At 36.1% G+C, this 21,838-nt stretch overlaps 3 protein-coding genes across 3 annotated transcripts; 2 read left to right on the forward strand and 1 right to left on the reverse strand.

Annotated features, from left to right (window-relative positions):
• The first annotated feature begins 349 nt into the window (after window positions 1–349).
• Window positions 350–3,031, forward strand: LOC100816469 (putative receptor protein kinase ZmPK1). Its single transcript, XM_003523930.5, has one exon. It carries the CDS (start codon window positions 457–459, stop codon window positions 2,956–2,958), a length of 2,502 nt encoding a protein of 833 aa, XP_003523978.4. The 5' UTR covers window positions 350–456; the 3' UTR covers window positions 2,959–3,031.
• A 3,233-nt stretch (window positions 3,032–6,264) lies between these two features.
• On the forward strand, window positions 6,265–9,038 carry LOC100819308 (putative receptor protein kinase ZmPK1). The gene has a single exon (XM_003523562.5). It carries the CDS (start codon window positions 6,443–6,445, stop codon window positions 8,852–8,854), a length of 2,412 nt encoding a protein of 803 aa, XP_003523610.1. The 5' UTR covers window positions 6,265–6,442; the 3' UTR covers window positions 8,855–9,038.
• Window positions 9,039–13,671: 4,633 nt separating this feature from the next.
• LOC100820372 (putative receptor protein kinase ZmPK1) lies at window positions 13,672–14,553 on the reverse strand. The gene has a single exon (XM_014775226.3). The coding sequence runs from the start codon at window positions 14,283–14,285 to the stop codon at window positions 13,737–13,739; it is 549 nt and encodes a 182-aa protein (XP_014630712.1). The 5' UTR covers window positions 14,286–14,553; the 3' UTR covers window positions 13,672–13,736.
• Between the last annotated feature and the right edge of the window lie 7,285 nt (window positions 14,554–21,838).

The raw sequence follows: 21,838 nt of genomic DNA on the forward strand, positions 1-21,838 counted from the left end.
AAAAAAAATCTCTTAAAAAAATATAAAAATTAAAATAACCACAATTGGATATAATTATATAAATATAATGTGACATGGGGAGTAAATTATTTTGATGAAGTCAACAAGAAAATAGCATTAAAAAATATAAAAAATATTTGATGACGAACATCCATAGTACTACGAGGCAGGTAAAGAGAGAAGAAAAAAATATAATTATAATAAAATAATAATACATAAATTATTATTTATTTTAAAAATTTATCATTATCTTTTATTTTTATCTTTTTTTGTCATATTATAAATTTTATTATTGTAATATTTTTTTCTTCTCTATATGTGTATGATAACATAGTAGACGTTTGTTAAATATTTTATTTTATGATACGATAAAAAGAGATAAAAAAATGAGAAGTGTTGAAAAGATATTAAAAATAAGAAGACACCAGTGTATGATTATTCAAATAAAAATTGTAGATGCATTTAAGTACTAGTAGAGAGGTTCCGAATCAACCACAACTCATCGTGCATGTATCTCTCTATCTGTTCATTCCTGTACTTTATGCTATGCGCATGGTTCTACTCTTCCTCCTTCTCCTCTTCGTCCCAACCTCCTTTGGGACAATAGAAAGACTCCCAGAAGGTTCCTCACTTTCCGTTGAGAAACAAAACGACACCATCGTTTCATCCAACGGCGATTTCTCAGCTGGATTCTTCCAAGTCGGCGACAACGCCTTCTGCTTCTCGGTATGGTTCACAAGGTCCGAACGACCCACCGTTTTATGGATGGCCAACCGCGACAAGCCCGTCAACGGCAGAGGCTCACACCTCTCCCTCTGGAAAGACGGTAACGTCGTTTTGACCGACGCAGGCGGAACCATCATCTGGGCAACCGCCACCCTCTCCTCCTCACAACAACTACACCTAAAGCTAAGAAACAACGGAAACCTCGTTCTCCTCGCTTCCAAATCCACCAATACCACCATCATTTGGCAAAGCTTCGATTCCCCAACGGACACCCTTCTTACTCTCCAACCACTCACGGAGCAAGCGAGCCTCGTTTCCTCGAGAAGCACAACGAACCATTCCTCGGGATTCTACAAACTCTACTTCGACAACGACAACGTTCTTCGCTTACTCTACAAGGGTCCCACGTTGTCCAGCGTGTACTTTCCAGAGCCGTGGAGGCTTCCAATGGATATAGGCAGATCCACCTACAATGTTACCAAAACCGCGGTCTTAGATTCCTTTGGACGATTCACTTCCTCTGATGGCTTCCAATTCCGCTCCACCGATCATCCCAAAAAACTGTTTCGAAGACTCACCATGGATCCTGACGGTAACTTGCGTTTGTATAGCTTCGACGAGAAGCTTAAGACGTGGCAGGTGACGTGGCAGCTTATTCCCCAACCGTGTACCGTTCATGGCATTTGCGGAGCTAACAGCGCGTGCAATTACGATCGTGTTGTCGGAAGGACCTGCTATTGTTTAAAAGGGTTTAAGGTTAAGGATCCTAATGATTGGACTCAGGGGTGTGAGCCCGAGTTCGATCCTTCTGTTTTTTCTTGCAACAGTGGCGAGTCTATGGGTTTTCTCCATTATCCAACCACGGAGTTGTACGGCTATGACTGGAACATAACAGTGGTTAATAGCTTGGAGGAATGCCTGAATCTATGCCTGGAACTTTGTGATAAGTGCGTAGCTGTTCAATTCAAGTTCAACGATGTTGCTAAGTATAATTGTTACCCCAAAACGATGGTATTCAATGGAAGGTATACTCCTAATTTCGACGGAGAGATGTATCTGAAGTTGCCGCAAGCGATTTTGGGCTCATCTGCCACGCCTCTTAATAAGCATTCAACGATGAATTGTACCGCTGGTTTGTCTCAACAGTTGGAGAGGTTTTACGAAGCGCCTAGTAGAAACTCCACGTTGAGTTTCTTGGTTTGGTTCGCTTGCGGGATGGGGGTGTTTGAGTTGTCCACCATTTTCCTGGTGTGGTTCTTCTTGTTCAGAACCAGCAAGAACTCTGAGACGGTGGATCAACAACGGCACCTTCTTTCCGCCACTGGGTTTCAGAGGTTCACCTACGCAGAGCTCAAAAGCGCAACAAAAGGGTTCAAAGAAGAAATTGGACGAGGAGCGGGTGGGGTTGTTTACAAAGGAGTACTCTATGATGACCGTGTTGCGGCTATTAAACGCTTAGGAGAAGCTACACAAGGAGAAGCTGAGTTTTTGGCGGAGATAAGCACAATAGGCATGTTGAACCACATGAATTTGATTGACATGTGGGGGTACTGCGTTGAAGGGAAGCATAGGATGTTGGTGTATGAGTACATGGAACATGGGTCCTTAGCGGGCAATCTTTTTTCTAATACCCTTGATTGGAAGAAGAGGTTTAACGTTGCTGTGGGTACAGCGAAAGGTTTGGCTTATTTGCACGAAGAGTGTTTGGAGTGGATTTTGCATTGCGATGTGAAGCCTCAAAACATTCTCCTTGACTCGGATTTCCAACCCAAGGTGGCGGATTTCGGTTTGTCAAAACTTTTAAACAGAGACGAGCGTGGGAATTCTACTTTCTCAAGAATAAGAGGGACACGAGGTTACATGGCTCCGGAGTGGGTTTACAATCTGCCCATAACTTCCAAGGTGGATGTTTATAGTTATGGGATTGTGGTGTTGGAAATGGTGACTGGAAGGAGCCCTATGGAAATTCACAGCCTTGAGAACAGTAGGGGCATAGAGCAGCGACGGTTGGTGATGTGGGTAACGGACAAGATAAACGATGCACCCACGAGTGGGTTTTGGATTGAGGAGATACTTGATCCCAACTTGGAAGGCCAATGCCAAGTTTCGCAAGTTGAGGTTTTGGTTAAGGTGGCTTTGCAGTGTGTGCAAGATGACATGAATCAAAGACCCTCCATGAGCCAAGTAGTGGAGATGCTTCTGTCCCATGAAAATAATGTGCTCCCTCGTTAATCTTTTTTTATTTGTTTGTCCTTGTTTTTAATTTTTAATTTGCTGCTATGTAATAGTCCACGGTTAGTTTTTACTGACTGAATTTTCAATTTTTCAAAAAATTAATAAACCTCAACTATGTCATGATGCATTAATTATCTTAGATTATGGTTGCTCTAAACAAGTTTAATGAAAGAGAGAAGTGTCCTAATAATTTGATTACTGTTAATTTTTTAATCAATTAAATTATTTTTTTTGCTATGTAATAATGGTCATCTTCTCATTAATAATTTTTTATTTTTTAAATTAATCCTTGATTATTGTTTTTTAAAATTTAAAAATTGTAATTTTTTAAATTAGAAAATTGATTAAAGATAATTTTAAAAGTCTGAATCTTAAATTTTTTAGGCTCTTTATGTTATGAAAAAAATAAGTTTTAGTTGTGCTATATTATTTCTGATTGCAATATTATTTTAAACATCAATTTATGTTACGTAGTAGAGTCAGCACGTTGGTTGGTAGAAATTGGATCAGACAGTTTTGCATTTTTGCTGCTCCATGTATACTGCAGAGTAGTTTTCTTTACAATAAATTATGAGTGATTATGAACTACATCATTTTCATTAATTTTCATATGATAAATGATTAAGTGTTATAATATTTTCCCCCAAATTTTAAAGTTTGACTATATCATACTAATTTTTCTCATTTGTCACATGATCCTGAAGCATGTAAGCATTTCTCCTTTTTGACGTGGAAGGGTGAGGGAAAAAAAGATGTGGTAGTGGTAATTTTTTTTTTATTTTTTATTGTGTTATTTTTTCTTATGTAAAATATTGTTTAAACCATTATTTATCTGAGTGTTCACTTGTTGAAAATGTTCGATCGATTCAATAAATTTATTTCATAATTCTTTATTTAATAGGTTTGATTTAATACAATTCATTTTTCTGATCACTATATTTAATGACAAAGCTGAGTTCCCACAACTAAAACCATCCACGGCTAAATTTGGGTCAATTTAAGGCAGCTGAGTCTATTGTGATAATACTAACAAATCAGCAATGCAAACCTAGTTCATTATTTATTTGTCCCTGTATTTGTGTCTGAGTTTTCAATTCGTACCTAGTTTCACATAGTCCATTGGAGTCATCAACCAATATAATATGTATTGTTAGTTTGGTATAAGCACAGAATCGAATTGGTATGCCCTACGAGCTATAGCAACTTGGCAAATGGCACTTATTTTATGCATCAATCCGTGAGGTTGGTGAAGGTTTTTTTGGCCTAAGTTGGCATCAACGCCGCACAGTGACACATCGTCCGTTTTATTTTCCTATTGGAATTTTACGACAACTTGCTATTTTTGTCAAACAGTCTTTGGTTTTTATAGCTTTTGGTACCGTGTATGACACGACTGTCAGATGATTCCTTCGTCTTTTTATGCTTCTAAGAATTATTTAATTTGTTTAAATATAATTTTAGTTATTTTGTTTTAATTGAATCTGTAATTATAATTCACTATTTTAAAATTGAGAGTTTTATCGTTTTACTTTTAAAAAATTATAATTTTAATCTTCTGATTTTAAAATATAAACATTCAATTCTCTTATTTTAAAAAATTTATAATTTTAATTAAATTCTTAATTTTATTTACATTTATTTTTTTTAATTCAATTGAACCTTAAACTTAACATATTCATTTAAAATGCTATCTAGATATGATTTTATTAATTACAAAATAAGGAAAAAATAGACAAAATAAAGATTAAACTAAAATTATGATTTTTTAAAATATGACTACATAAATTTGATTTTGAGAAAAATTTCATAAACTTAAATAAATTTATGTTCAATACAAAATAATTTTTTGTAATTCCATTATATATATATATATATATATATTATTTTATTAAATATTTATTTATCTCTTTCGATGAACATTATTATCTTCGTTGTATTATTAAAAATGACATCAGTATAAGTTTTCTCTTCATATTTAGAATTTTAGACGCCTACAATAAAGAATTTAGTCCTCTTAAAAAATTTTCTTTCCAGAAAATTTGAATATTGTTTTGTCGTAAGTTAACTATTTTTATTTTATAACAGACGTATTTAATTTATCTTGTGTGATTCTTAATATTACCAGAAGCATTAGCTAACAAGGAAATCTTCAACTGGGTCCGAAAAAACTGAAAAGTCAGCATAAGGATGCAAGTGAATGTCACCCCTGGATATCAGCTGAAGCGCCATTAGTTAATCAGAATCATAAACAACCTCTTTGTAACCAGCTTTTCCTAATTTTCTTGGAGTTAAACTATATATATATATATATATTTGGGTGTGTATATTTATAAATTCTTTATTGATCCGCTAGGGTCGTGTTTTAGCAACCTTTATTAGTATAATCTTCTCTTGTTTTGCATTATTTTGTTATGAACCAGAGGACGTAATTTAAAATAATTAAACTATTTTTGTTAAAGTATTCAGTCTTTCTCTCTTACTTTATTTATTTCGGCCGAAACCCTACTTGTACAGTTATATCCAAGCCCAAATGAAGTACATCTTGGGTGCAATGTTGCAAATCAGCCAGTGAAGAGCGAATAGATACGGGGTAACATTAGCATCTTTAAGCTGCGATAGTGTCCTTCCTCTATGGTTATTCTTTTTTCTTTTTGAAAAATGATATTTGTATAACAATTTATACAATAAATCTTATAATAAAGATTCTCTCAAGATTCTTTTTTACTACTTCGCTCCGTAATATTTTTTTAATATTATTTTTTACAAGATTCTCTTTAAATTATTTGTTATATTAATTAGTTTTTATCCAAAATATTCTTAATTATTTATAATAATATTATAAATTAATAAAGATAAATTCATTCTCAAATAAATATATACTTAATTAATATGAAAATCCTTATATTAATAATGCATGAAATTAATCTCCTTTTCTTATACTCTTATTTTTTATACTACTTAGAATCTTTATTTTTATAATAAAAAATAGATATTTAAACATTTATAAGTAAAAAAAGTGAAACTTTTTTAAAAAATTAAAATAAACTTGTACTATTTTTCTCGGCATTAGAAAGTCATCCATTGGTTTTACTTTGGAAACAAAAAACCAACTACTTTCAACATCCCTAAGTTAAAGTCTATGAAGAAAAATCACATTTAGAACGAATTCATGACTGAGATATCAAAACCGCGTTAGAGCTCACTTTTTTTTTTTTTTTTTAATTTCCGTCAAAGTTCTTGTTTTCTTTTTCCTTTTTTTTCATTTAATATTTGTAAAATAATGTATGAATCCGTGACTAGAAACGATTTGATACTGCTGCACAAAACAAGCCAAGCAAAACCTAGTCAAGACGACGAAGACCCAAAATTAGTTCTAATTAAATGCAACCTGAGTTTCTACGTAAGACATGCCTGTCGTATTGTACTTAGATTTTAGAGTATATATATTGAGGCAGATCAAAGTGAATTATAAGCCGAACCCATGGCTGCAATATATACTTTCTCGTTGATCCTTCTCTCTCTTGTTATGTGTCTACAATTATCATATTCAGCAGTGGACACCATGCATCAAGGTTCATCCCTCTCAGTGGAGGAACCAAAAGATGTCATGCTCTCACCAAATGCCATGTTCTCTGCGGGCTTTTATGCTGTTGGTGAAAACGCATATTCCTTCGCCGTTTGGTATTCCGAACCCAATGGCCGACCCCCAAACCCAACCTTCGTATGGATGGCAAACCGTGACCAACCAGTGAACGGCAAGCGCTCAAAGTTTTCGCTACTTGGCAACGGCAATCTCGTCTTAAACGACGCTGACGGCTCCGTCGTTTGGTCGACGGACATTGTTTCATCTTCCTCCGCAGTGCATCTATCTCTCGACAACACCGGTAACCTCGTTCTCCGTGAAGCGAATGACAGGCGCGACGTCGTTTTGTGGCAAAGCTTTGATTCCCCTACGGATACCCTTCTGCCTCAGCAAGTGTTCACGAGACACTCGAAACTTGTCTCTTCTAGAAGCGAGACAAACATGTCCTCGGGTTTCTACACCTTGTTCTTCGACAATGACAACGTTCTTCGTCTTCTTTACGATGGTCCTGATGTTTCTGGCCCTTACTGGCCAGATCCATGGTTGGCCCCTTGGGACGCTGGAAGGTCCAGTTACAACAACAGCAGAGTTGCTGTGATGGACACACTCGGCAGTTTTAATTCCTCAGATGATTTCCATTTCATGACTTCTGATTACGGCAAAGTCGTCCAAAGAAGGTTGATCATGGATCACGATGGAAACATTCGTGTTTACAGTCGGAGACACGGTGGAGAGAAATGGTCTGTTACGTGGCAAGCCAAATCAACACCGTGTAGCATTCATGGAATTTGTGGCCCCAATAGTTTGTGCTCTTATCATCAAAATTCTGGCTTGAAGTGCTCTTGCCTTCCCGGGTATAAGAGGAAGAACGATAGCGATTGGTCTTATGGCTGTGAACCGAAAGTTCATCCATCTTGCAAAAAAACAGAGTCTCGGTTCTTGTATGTACCCAACGTTAAGTTATTTGGTTTTGACTATGGGGTCAAGGAAAATTACACGCTCAAGGAGTGTAAGGAGTTATGCCTTCAATTATGCAATTGCAAAGGGATCCAGTATACCTTTTACGATACCAAAGGGACTTATACCTGCTACCCAAAGTTGCAGTTGCGGCATGCCAGTAGTATACAGTATTTTACTGATGATTTGTATTTGAAACTCCCAGCAAGCAGTTCATATTCTAATGAGGGGTCCACAGATGAGCAAGGTCTTAATTGTTCTTCGAGAACGATAAAGATTGAGAGGACATATGACAAGGGTCATGAAAACAGGTATGTTAAGTTCTTGGTTTGGTTTGCAACGGGAGTGGGAGGACTTGAACTTCTGTGCGCATTTGTGGTTTGGTTTTTTCTGGTGAGAACAACGGGGAAACAAGATTCTGGTGCAGATGGGCGGGTCTACGCTCTGGCCGGTTTTAGAAAATTCAGTTATTCTGAGCTGAAACAAGCCACCAAAGGGTTTAGTCAAGAGATAGGAAGGGGTGCAGCAGGGGTTGTATACAAAGGTGTGTTGTTGGATCAACGAGTTGCGGCAGTGAAGAGACTGAAGGATGCTAATCAAGGAGAAGAAGAGTTCCTCGCGGAAGTAAGCTGCATTGGAAGGCTTAACCACATGAACTTGATTGAGATGTGGGGATACTGTGCTGAGGGAAAACACAGGCTATTGGTGTACGAGTACATGGAGCATGGGTCTCTTGCAAAAAATATCGAGTCCAATGCATTGGATTGGACCAAAAGATTTGACATAGCCCTTGGTACAGCAAGATGTCTGGCTTATCTTCATGAGGAGTGTTTGGAGTGGATTCTACACTGTGATGTGAAGCCCCAAAACATACTTCTAGATTCTAATTATCATCCAAAGGTAGCGGATTTCGGGCTGTCCAAGTTGCGAAACAGAAATGAAACTACATACTCTAGTTTTTCAACGATACGAGGAACAAGAGGTTACATGGCTCCTGAGTGGATTTTTAATCTACCAATCACATCCAAAGTTGACGTTTATAGCTATGGAATTGTTGTTTTGGAAATGGTCACTGGAAGGAGCATAACAAAGGATATTGAAGCCACAGATAATGGAGTAGTAAACCAGCATCTCAGCATGGTCACGTGGCTTAAAGAGAGGCAGAAAAATGGATTTACGTGTGTTAGTGAAATCTTAGACCCCACGGTAGAAGGAGTATATGATGAGGGTAAGATGGAAACTTTGGCTAGAGTGGCTCTGCAATGCATAGAGGAAGAGAAGGACAAGAGGCCCACCATGAGCCAAGTAGTAGAGATGCTTCAGGAATCTAGCCGCGAAACTCATAATCGGTGATCCATAATCACAAGATGAGTGTCATTTCATAAATTATTGTGATGATCGATCACCAATTGTGATAAGACTGATTTTGTGATCAATCATCATAACCAATTACGTACTTTCTTCAGTAATATTTTAATAGATGCCAGTGTTTTTTTATCATAAAATGTTAAATGTAATTGGTTAGTTTGTTGTTGTACTTTTCTGGTTGAATGTTAATCATCCCCTCTACTTTAAATCTCTTAGCGTTTATATACTTGAGACTCAAGAAGAATTGTATATCCTTTCAGTTTTTATTGGATAGACTGGATTAAGATTCATTAACTTGAACGTCCAACGTTTCAACCTAAATACAACATATATAACATATATTAGACCTAAAAATGGAACAAATTACATTTTCATACTTAAATACTTCTGAGTTAGGTTTTTTTTTAAGACAGGCCTAATTATAGAAACAATTATAAATAAAGTATTAACTCTTGGAATTAATGTGTGTGAAAGTAATAAAATTTTCTTTATTTCTCTATACCAGTTTAGGTTTGCAAATAAGAGTTGTAAACAACGGGTTAAGGTCACTTCAATTCTTGTGTCTTACCGATTGATGTCATCATAATTGGTGTGTCATGAAAGTCTTGCTAGGTTCTAGAGAGGATTGGGAATTATGGAGAAAAATGAGGCTAATTTGTCGTCAAACGAAAAAGATACTTTATTAAAATTAAAGACAGAAAGAAGAATCAACAAACATATACCTTTATCTTTACTAATTTATCATTATTTATTCTTTTAGCATATGCATGATCTTATAGTGTGCCGATTTGATTGCAAAGATGAGAAATGAGAGTGATGTGTCCTTCTAGCTTTTGGAGTGTCCCCGCTTCTGAGTTTGCTGCTGGATGTGGATGATAGGGGTGTGATTCATCAGTGGCTAGTTTGTTTTTTTCTTCTTTTTTTTTCTTACTTTTTCTTCTGTTGTTATAGACTCACACCAAAAAAATACTAATTAAAAGAATTATTAGAAACAATCATAATGTGAATACACACTTAATTATATTATTGTATTTATTTTTATTCAAATCTAATAAATATTTTAAATCTAACATATTTAGAAACTTATACAACAATATATTTTTATCCATGTCATATTAGTTATTGCTTAATTACAATATTATTGCTTATTTTGAAGTGGTCTATTCTGATGGAAGTTGGTATCTTTATACACATGCAAACATGTTCTGTTAAGTTATTTTATATGTATAAATTTGTTAATAAATTAATTTTATTAAATACTTTGTCCAATTAGTTATTTTATCAATTTTAAATTTTCAATTAGCTTTTGACTAATTTTTTTTAATTAGTCAAGCAAAATAGAACCTTAGCCTAAAATTATGAATAAATTACACGAAGAACCTAATAGCTTACTTCATTGATGTCACTTAAAAAAGCAGTAATATATAGGTTTTTTTTAATATATAGGGGAACGTTACTCTTGAAACTAATTATTCAATCATATATACACGTCTATGCACATCATTTAATGATAAAAGTTATTAAAAAACAACATAATGGAAGGTTATATGCAGCCCTACTCATATGCAATTATGATTAATATATTTCTAGGATTAAAACACATTTTACACTAATCATATATAATACATATTGTTCACTTATTCAAATCACATACTAGTTTTACATTGTACACTGAACATAACACTGGAATCCTTGGGTGAGATAATTTATAAGAGGACACTCTTTTTGTGATGATCAGTGATTATCATTTTCGTACCTAGCTAGCCAGATTTCTGAAGTATCTCTACTACTTGATTCATGGTGGCCACTCTAGCCAAAGCTTCCATCCTACCCTCGTCATAACCTCCTTCTACGGTGGGGTCCAAGATTTCACTAACACACTCCTTTGTATACAACCCCTCCTGCATCCCTTCCTATCTCTTGACTAAACCCTTTGGTGGCTTGTTTCAGCTGAGAATAACTGAATTTTCTAAAACCACTCATGGCCAGATTATAGACTCGTCCATCTACACCCGAATATTTTTGCCCCCTTGTTCTCACCAGAAAAAACCAAATCACAAATATGCAAAAAACTTCGAGTCCCCCCACTCCCCCTACAAACCAAAACAAGAACTTAACATATCTGGTTTAATGACCCATGTCATATGGTCTCTGAAGCTGTATCGTTCTCGAAGAGCAACGAAGACCACCATGCTCTTCTGTGGAACCCTCATAAGAATATGAACTGGTTGCCGGGAGTTTCAACTACGAATCAGCATTAAAATACGGTGTACGATATGCATTCCGCAACTGCAATTCGGGTAACGGGGGCAAGTGTGTTACGAACCAAGCACAGGGAGGGAAGAATAGCCTAGCTTCGAGGGCTACCTCCATAAGAGAGAAAGATAAGGAAGAAACTTGTTTTTATTTCTCTCCCTTTAAAGGAAAGATCATTCCTACATATATAGAGCTAAGTTTGGATCGAAAAATTTAACAGGGGAATTCATTTTTTCAAAGAATTTAAAATGATTCATGATAAAATAACTTTTGATATTTTTATGAATCATTTTGATTGACTAAAATAGTGAGATTTCAAATTCTCTCAAAAAATATAGAATTTGAAATTCTTTTTTTTAGAGATATTCACTCTAACTCATGTTCTTCCTTGTGACTCTTTCTCGCCCAACACTCACAATTACGGGTGACCAAAGTTTTTACGGTCAATATTGACATAAGTTGTTTTTCACTGACGTTGGCTGAGGTTTTTTCGATCAGAATTTTTTTGTATAATGTTAACCAAAGCTATTTTTTGTCGATATCGACTAAGATTTTTTTTAGAAGATGTTGGTTAGGATTATTTTCTCACTGATGTCAGTCATGGAAAATTTTTGCTAACGTCGGCCAAGGATTTTGTTTTGTTGTTGTCATTGAGGTTTTTTCAATTGATGTTGACCAATAATTTTTTTGGCTGATATTGGTTAGATTTTTTTTATTCACATTGGTCATGACTAACTTTTGAGTAGACACCTGTTAGGGTTTTTTGACCGACATCAGCTAGATTTTTTCAGCCAATATCGGCTAGGATTTTCTTAGCTAACGTCGGTTAGGATTTTTATACTGACATCGACTAAGATTTTTTGGCTAACATCAGCCAGAGCTATCTCTTAACCACATTAGCTAAGTTTTTTTGTTGATGTTGGCTAGGGTTTTTTTGCTAACACCAGCTAAGTATTTTTTACTGACATTAGGCATGACTATTTTTAGTCTACATCAACTAGGTTCTTACAGTCGACATCCACTAGTGTTTTTTTGGTCAACATCGGTCAGAACTATTTTTTAGCCAACATCAGCCAAGGCTATTTTATAGCCGATGTTGGATAAGATTTTTGTCCGACATTGGTCAGGGCTATTTTTTAGCCAACTTCGACTAGGGATTTTTCGGCTAACGTTGACCAATGATGTTTTTCAGCCGACATCGGGTAGGTTCTATTGGTTGGCATCGGCCAAGCTATTTTTTAGCCGATATTGGGTAGATTTTTTTGTCAACGCCTACTAGGATTTTTCAAGCCGATGTTGGCTAAAAATAGCCTTGGTCAATGTCGTTTGAAAAGACCCTAGCCGGTATCGGACAAACAAACCCTAGCTAACATTGGTAAAAAAATCTAACCAACATTGACTGAAAAATAGACTCAACCAATGTTAGTAAAAAAATAACCTCGACTGACGTCAGCTGACAAATATTCTCGGCATACTTTGACAAAAAAAAACCTATTTGATGTCGATCGAAAAATAGTCTTGGTTGATGTTGATTTAAAATAATCATTGGTATTGGTTAGGCAAAATAACCTTAGTTAAAATTATCAATATTTTGTATTTATAAATTATTAAAAATTGAAAATATTTTTTAATTAATATTTTAAAATTAGATTGTATTTATTTTCTATAAAGTTTAATATTAAAATTTCATCTATTTAAAATATAAAATTGAAGTTTTGCATATGGAGGAAATTGAATTGTCCTATCAAAACAAAGAATTTAAAATGAAAGAAATTTGAATTGATTTATCCAAACAAAGCATTTGAAAAAATGAAAGAAATTAAAATTAAAGTAATTCAAATTTTGGACATTTCAAATTCTTTGAAATTTTAAAATTCCTGATCCAAACACAAGACACAAGGTAACAAAAAGGATAAAAACAAATAACAAATATCCTAAATAACAATATTATTCTTTTTAACATCCTACTATCCTATTAGCACGTTTTGCTCCTGCTAGCCATTCTGCACCTAGTCTTTCAAGTAAGTTGGTGGTACACTCTTCCTTTTGGGCCTTGTAGCCCTTACTTCTTGCAGACCCCCCAGTATCAACTGTATCAAAGTGTCACGTTCAAAAGACATAGGGATATTGGATGCCTTTACAATTGCATAATTCAAGGCATAACTCCTGACACTAATTGAGCGTGAAATTGGTCATGATCGCATAGTCATAGCCATACAACTCCACGTTGCGTATATACAAAAATCGAGACATGGTTTTGTTGCAAAGCATAGAGAATATGGGTTCACACCCATAAGATCAATCGGCATCGTTCTTCCACTTATACCCGGGAAGACGAGCATTCTATACTAGAATTTTGATGATAAGAGCGCAAACTATTGGGGCCACAAATACCATGAATGTTACACGGTCTTGATTTGGCTTGCCACGTAATAGACCATTTCTCTCAACCGTGTCTCTGACTATAAACGCGAATGTTTCCATCGTGATCAAGGACCAATCTTCTTTGGATCAGAGTGCCGTAATCAGATGTCAAAAAGTGTAAATCATCTGAGGAACTAAAATTGTCGAGCGTGTCCATGACCGCAACTCTGCTGTTGTTGTAAGTGGATCATCCAGCATTCCAAGATGCCAACCAAGGATCTGGCCAGTAAAGGCCAGAAACTTCAGGGCCATCGTAAAGAAGACGAAAAATGTTGTCGTTGTCGAAGAACAAGGCGTAGAAACCAGAGGACATGTTGGTCTCACTTCTAGAAGAGACAAGTTTCGAGTGTCTCGTGAACACTTGTTGAGGTAAAAGGGTATCTGTAGGGAAATCAAAGCTTTGCCACAAAACGACACCAGTAGCCTGCGTTTCATGCAAAAGGAGGTTGCCGGTGTTGTCGAAAAATAGACGCACAGAGGAGGACAGTGAAGCGGTGTTTGTGTACCAAACGAGGGACTCGTCAACGTCGTTTAAGGCGAGATTGCCGTTGCGAAGTAGCGAAATCTTTGAGTCCTTGCCGTTCACGGGCTGGTCACGGTTCGCCATCCATACAACGGTTGCGTTTCGAGTTTGGCCGTAGGGTTCGGAGAACCAAACGGCAAAGGAATATGCGTTTTGGCCAACGGCATAGAAGCCAGCAGAGAACATGCCATTTTTTTTATGAGAGCATGACATCTTTCGGGTCCTCCACTGAGAAGGATGGACCTTGATGCATGGTGTCCACTTCTGAAGATGAAAGTTGCAGAGATATAACAAGAGAAACAAGGATCAACCACATTATAGCCATGGAATAACACTATGATTCCACTTATAATTCACGTTGATCAGCCTCAATGTATATATACTACAAATTCAATAGAAATGTCTTTTTTACAATGTTGTCTACAAATTAATGTACGTTTCATTTCATTAGAATTATATTACTAGTCCCATCGATCTAACAGCTGACTATTTATTTCCTAGAATATATAAACAGTGCCTTCGTCATTCTGACATTTGCTAGGTTTACTTACGCAGGCTGTGTGACGGGGACTTTTTGTCTGAAGAACACTGTTTCACTGAATATATAAACATGCATTACACCAAAATTTGTATTTATTTAGTGGCAATTACGTAGTTGCAATAAGTTAATTGCCACTGAAACTCATTCTGAACAACTTTTGCGCATATATGAACATTGATTAATAAAAGGTTAACTTATAATAGGAAAAAGCTAAAAGTACTTAATTTTTTCTAGCAATAAAATGAATTTTTACTGGTACACACGGTAATTATCGAAAATATGAATATGCTGAGATTAAATATTCTTAATTAAATATTTTAGCGATCATTTATATTCTCAATTAAAGATACAATAATCTTCACCAAAAAAATAATAATTAAAGATACAATAATCATCACAAAAAATTGTTAGAAATAAGGCTTTTTATGTTTAGGAAAAGTGTTTAGGAATATTGGAAACTTTGAATAGAAACTTGATAGGAAGGAGAATTCTTTATGGAGGAGAGAACTTTGTATTTTTGCTTGATACAAATGTGTAGGATTACATCTCTATTTATACTACTCTAAGGAGAACTCTAGACACACTAATTCTAGAGAGTTCTCAACTCTAGAGATCCAAAGAGTATTCTAGAGAATATTACAACTATAAGAAATATCTAGACACTCCAAACACTACAAGAATTCTCTAGAAACATGACCCATAATTACTTAAGCCCAAAATAACTAAGTCCAAGGAACCAAAAAATTAATTTAGGCCCAAATCAAGTTTATATTTCAACATCCCCCCTTAAACTTGATTTGTGACTCCAAGCATACTCCTTAGCTTCACGAAAGTTTCCAACTTGAGTGGCTTTGTGAAAATGTCGGCAGCTTGATCTTGAGACATCACATACTTCAACTTTAACTCCTTCTTCTCAATGCATTCTCTTATGAAGTGGTAACGGGTGTCGATGTGCTTACTTCTTTCATGAAAGACTGGATTCTTTGCCAAAGCGAGTGCTGATTTATTGTCAACACATATTTCCATAGGTTTTTCTTGTGGCATTTTTAACTCTTTCAACAAGTCCCTTAGCCAAATTGCATGACAAACGCATGATGTGGCAGCGACATACTCGGCTTCACAAGTTGATAGTGTGACTATTGGTTGCTTCTTTGACATCCAAGTGAAAGCAGTATCTCCCATAAAGAACACAAAACCAGTAGTGCTCTTTCTATCATCCAAGTCTCCACTCCAATCGCTATCACTATAGCCAACAATGTCATAATTGTCAGAAGAGTAATAGTGCAAGCCAAAGTTTGTTGTACCTTTGATGTATCGAAGGATTCTCTTTGCCGCCTTGAAGTGAGTTGTGGTTGGAGCTTCCATGTAGCGACTTACTACTCCTACAACATAGAGAATATCCAGCCTTGTACATATCAAGTAACGTAAACTTCCAACCAAACTTTTGTAAAGAGTTGGATCCACATTCTCTCCTTTTTCATGCTTGCTCAACTTGCTGTCACATTCCATCGGGGTGCCAACTGGATTGGCGTCATCCATCTTGAACTTCTTAAGGACTTCTTTGGCATAGCCTTCTTGGGTGATGAAAATTCCTTTGTCTTCTTGTTTTACTTCGATGCCGAGATAATATGCCATGAGCCCCATATTCGTCATCTCAAATTCATTTGACATATCTTTCTTGAACTCTTCGAACATGCTTGGATTGTTCCCTGTAAAGATCAAGTCATCTACATACAAACACACAATCAAAATATCTCCACTTTGCGCTTTGATATAGAGTGCATGCTCATATGGACACTTGATGAAGTTCTTGTCTTGAAAGTACTTGTCGATTCGAACATTCCAAGCTCTCGGTGCTTGCTTGAGACCGTACAACGCCTTCTTCAACTTCAAGACTTTTTCTTCTTGCCCTTTTACTTCATAGCCCAGTGGTTGCTCAATATAGACTTCTTCTTCGAGAAAACCATTCAAGAAGGCTGACTCATCATAGTCAATTCCTTGTCTTTGACTATAGCCTTTAGCCACCAATCTTGCTTTGTATCTCTCCACTTCTCCTTTAGCATTCTTCTTTGCCTTGTACACCCATCTTACTCCAATTGCTTTGTGTCCTCGTGGAAGTGTAGTAAGTTCCCACGTATCATTCTTCGTGATTGACTTGATTTCTTCGTCCATGGCGTCTTTCCACTTTATGTTTTCCGCCGCTTCTTGATAGCTTAGAGGCTCACAATCACCAAAAAGACAAAAGAGGTTAATGTCGTTTAGGTTTTTGGTTACCTCATAAATCTCTTCAATGCTCCTTAGTCGCGGTGTCCTCTCACTTGAACTTGTTTCATCCAGCCTTGGTGCCGGTGATGTAATATGTTCCTCTATGATTGGTTGTTCAATTTCATCATCTTCTTCAAAATAAGGAAGAAAATCATACTTATCTTCTTGAACACTCCAATCCCAACAATCTTCTTCGTCGAACTCCACGTCGCGACTTATGACGATCTTTCTACTATTTGGATTATAGAGCTTGTACCCCTTGGATCTTGAGTCGTAACCCACAAACACGTACTTCTCACTTTTATCATCGAGCTTTGTCCTCTTTTCGTCTGGAACATGGGTATAGGAAATGCTTCCAAACACTTTGAGGTGAGAGATCCCGGGCTTCCTTCCACTCCATGCTTCTTGTGGTGTCTTCTCATGCACGCTTCTTGTTGGAGAACGGTTTGTTAGGTAAACTGCACATGCCACTGCTTCAGCCCAAAACTCCTTCGGCATCTTCTTGCTCTTGAGCATGCTTCGCACCATGTTAAGTATGGTCCGGTTCTTTCTCTCTGCTACTCCATTTTGTTGTGGCGATCTTGGCACTATCAGTGGGCGACGGATTCCATGGTCTTCACAATATTTGTTGAACTTATTTGAAGTGAACTCTCCTCCTCGATCAGATCTCATGGCCTTGATGGAAATACCACTTTCTTTCTCCACGAGGGCTTTGAACTTCTTAAAGTTTTCAAACACTTCTGATTTCTCCTTCAAGAAATAAACCCAGGTTTTTCTGGAATAATCATCAATAAAGAGGAGAAAGTACTTATTCTTACCAAATGAATTGGGTTTGATTGGTCCACAGACATCGGTGTGTATGAGCTCTAGCGGCTTTGTTGCTCTTGTTGTTGATTCCTTTGGAAAACTTTTACGAAATTGCTTCCCAATTAGACATCCTTCGCAAAGTTGGTCTGGGTGGTTGATGCTAGGCAAGCCTCTCACCATCTCCTTCTTCGCTAAACGTTCTAGACCGTCGAAGTTGAGGTGCCCGAACCGTAGATGCCATAGCCACGAAGAGTCGGTATAGCAAGCCTTGAGACACTTTGCCACATCATTTTGAATGTTCAAGAGGAACATTCTATTCTTTGACATAGGCACCTTAGCAATCAAGTTATGTCTACAATCTCTTAAGAAAAGACTATGTTCTTTCAAATGGATGTCATAGCCTTTCTCTAATAATTGTCCCAAGCTCAAAATATTATTCTTCATGTTAGGCACATAGTAGACATTGGATATGAATTGATGACTCCCATTCTTCAAACGTATGAGAATTTTACCTTTGCCTTTGACTGATATCTTTGAGTCGTCTCCATTGCCAGTTGCCGCTTCATTGATCTCCACGAACATGCTTTTATCGCCGCACATGTGGTTGCTTGCGTCGGTGTCGAGGTACCACTTGTTTCTTTTCTCTTCAAATTTGTTTTGGCACGCGAGTAGCAAAGTTTCTTCTTCTCCGCCTTTTTCTTCTACAAAGTTAGCTTTCTCTTCAACCTTCTTCGAGAATCTACACTCGGATGCATAGTGACCAATCTTGTTGCAATTGAAGCACTTGATTTGTGATTTGTCATACCTCGACCATGAATTTCCTCTTCCACGACCTCTTGTTACTTGTGGATTCCAACTTCTTTCTCCATTGTTGAATTTGTTGGAGTGGTTGTTGTAACCACCTCTTCCTTCTCCTCCATGTCCTTGTCCACGTCCACGATCTTGGCCGCGACCTCGTCCTCTTTGGCTCTTATAATTTGCATAGTTTGCTTCCTTTACGTTGAGTTGTAGTAGTTGCTTCGTAGCCTCCTTTTGTTTAATTTTTCTCTTTTGTTTTTCTTCGTATGCTTGTAAGGAACCCATGAGTTGCTCAATAGTCATGGTCTTTAAATCCTTGTTTTCTTCAATGTTGGTAACAATGAAGTCAAAACTTGGATTTAAAGTTCGAAGTATTTTTTCCATGACCTTCACCTCATCAACATCTTCACCATTTCTTTTAAGTTGATTGACTACGGCCAATACTCGAGAAAAATAATCAGAAATTGACTCGGACTCCTCCATAAACAAACGCTCAAAGTCATCTCTAAGAGTTTGAAGACGAATCTTTTTTACCTGCTCAACTCCTTTGTTGCAAGTTTGAAGCTTATCCCATGCTTCTTTGGCCGTCGTTGCGTTGGATATCTTCTCAAATGTATTTTCATCCACCGATTGATAAATGAGAAAGAGAGCTTTCTTGTCTCTCTTTCTTGACTCCTTCAACGTCTCCTTTACACCTTGGCTTAGCGAGGCTTCATCTTGCTCCTCAAAGCCATTCTCTACGATATCCCACACATCTTGAGCTCCTAGTAGCGCCTTCATCTTGATACTCCAATTATCATAGTTGTTCTTTGTGAGCATCGGCATTTGGAAAGGAAAACCTCCATTCGCCATCTTTTGAGGATCTTGAAGCTCTGATACCACTTTGTTGGAAATAAGGCTTTTTATGTTTAGGAAAAGTGTTTAGGAATATTGGAGACTTTGAATAGAAACTTGATAGGAAGGAGAATTATTTATGGAGGAGAGAACTTTGTATTTTTGCTTGATACAAATGTGTAGGATTACATCTCTATTTATACTACTCTAAGGAGAACTCTAGACACACAAATTCTAGAGAGTTCTCAACTCTAGAGATCCAAAGAGTATTCTAGAGAATATTACAACTATAAGAAATATCTAGACACTCCAAACACTACAAGAATTCTCTAGAAACATGACCCATAATTACTTAAGCCCAAAATAACTAAGTCCAAGGAACCAAATAATTAATTTAAGCCCAAATCAAGTTTATATTTCAACAAAAATAAGTAGTGACATAAGATAATACTATAAAACTAAAAAGACGAAGTTTAAAACTATCTTATACCTTTTAAAAACAATTTTCATGACAATTTTTTAGAAAATAATGATATATTATATTTGGATAATAAATTTAACAATTTACTCGCCACTAATAAAAAGTATGTAATCCAAGTCTGATTTTATCAATTAAAAATTTATAACCAGGACAATCTTATACGAACTGAATTGGATCACGCATAAAAAAAATATCATGATGTTTAACGCTTTATTATTTTTCTCATAATACCACTACCCTCTTTTCAAGTCAACGATTAAGGAATTCTAGTATTCTTGAATATTCTCATAACGTCTTGATTTGGTAAATATATATTATCTTGTATTGGCATAAATATAATCATAACTTAATCGCAACAAGGGAATTTATAAAAATATAGTGAATTATTGCATTAATAATGATGCAAATTAATGAAGGTTACATGAGGAAGGAGGAGGCCTGGCATCTGGTGATGTGACTACTGACCATCGTATTACTTTACCCATGGTTGTCATCAGCATTAATGGATTATTTGGTTAAAAGGAGGGAAGAAGGAGGGATTTTAGGGAAGGTTTGGTTGGAGAGAGGAAATTATTATTAAAGGAAATTTTCAAAAAATATGTTTTCATATTTTTTTTCTCTTTATTTTAATTCAAATATGTTTTCTCATTTTTCTCTTTTATACAATCAAACACACTTAATGAAGGAGAGGGGAGGAAAAAAGAAGAAAGAATTTTTTTTTAATTAGATATCTTATTTGGTTAAGAGAAAGGGACAAGGAAGTTTAATGGAGAGAAGAAGAAACAACTCTTTTTGTTATTTGGTTCATGTAGGAGAGAAATTTTAAAAATTTACTTTTATATTTTAAATTTTAAAACACGAGTAGAGTTTTATCTTAGTCAATACACTTCGAAATATTTTAAATTCATCCATCTCCTCCAAGTGCCTCCAATATGGGAGAGGAGCAAAATTTGGAACAAACATGAAAAGTTCAACGGAATCCCCCCCTTCCCCTTTCCTCCCATTCATTTTCCTTAAATCAAACATCATGTAAACAAAATAAAATGAAATAAGAATACAAAAAAGAGATTGTACACTTATATTGTTGTCCAATTAAAAATCTGACTTTCTATTATTTGTGATACTTTGTTGAGTGTAACAGAAATCAAATCGAAACGAGCCAACGGTTTCAAAAAAGAATAGAGGAAAAAGTGAAGAGTGTCTGCATTGCAGCGAGTTGAGACTGTTTGTTTGGGTGTAGGATTTCAAGAGAAGTAAATGATGATTTTATAAAGATTGAGTGAGTGTTTGCCTTTTCTGTTCTGTGATGGAATTGTCTTTGAAGAAAAAAGGACATCTCCGAAGCCTTTTCAAGAAAAAAAAAAAAAAAAAAACCTCCAAAAATGTCGCTTTCACTCAATATCCCTAATCCGCCACCACCACCAACGCTCTCTTTGACCACCCCTACATCGTTACACCACGAGCCATGTGACCCCTAAACTTGCCCGGCTAATAGTAAACCCTCAAATTTTGGATGAGAAATGAACCCTCTTTTTTTGCCCTTGACAATGATCGAGAAAAAGGTAAGGAAAAGTGCATTGCAGAAAATTAAACTCGAGCATTCAAAATTAATGTTCTGTATATAAGAGAGTGCATCCTTAGATATGATCATCCAATCTTTAACAACAAATCACTATAAAAGAGAGTACACTCTCACATATGATCTTCCAATCTCATATCCTTTTATACTTACAAAACCCATGCTAAGTCGAACATTAGAGTCAAAGTCTTTTTACAACTATCACACCATTCACATTTATCTAATTTGTCAGCATAAAATTTAACATGCAAGAGACCGTGGTAGGAAGTTAGGAACTAGGTCTGTGCAAAAACTGGTTCGGAAAAAAATCGAACCGAACTGGTTTCCAAACTGATTTAACCAATTCGGTTTTTAATCCAAATCTGCGAACTCGTTTGCGATTTGGTTCGAAACCGATCTGGTTCTAAATTGAGCTGGTTTTGATCCCGTTTATAATTATTTTCAAAGTCGAATCAGTTCTG

Source organism: Glycine max, chromosome 4 (genome assembly GCF_000004515.6).
Source record: "Glycine max cultivar Williams 82 chromosome 4, Glycine_max_v4.0, whole genome shotgun sequence".
NCBI lineage: Eukaryota > Viridiplantae > Streptophyta > Magnoliopsida > Fabales > Fabaceae > Glycine > Glycine max.

Bases quoted from the DNA above. Each gene is read 5' to 3' on its own strand.
- LOC100816469 (XM_003523930.5), top strand. From the start codon at position 457: ATGCATTTAAGTACTAGTAGAGAGGTTCCGAATCAACCACAACTCATC.
- LOC100820372 (XM_014775226.3), bottom strand. From the start codon at position 14,285: ATGTCATGCTCTCATAAAAAAAATGGCATGTTCTCTGCTGGCTTCTAT.
- LOC100819308 (XM_003523562.5), top strand. From the start codon at position 6,443: ATGGCTGCAATATATACTTTCTCGTTGATCCTTCTCTCTCTTGTTATG.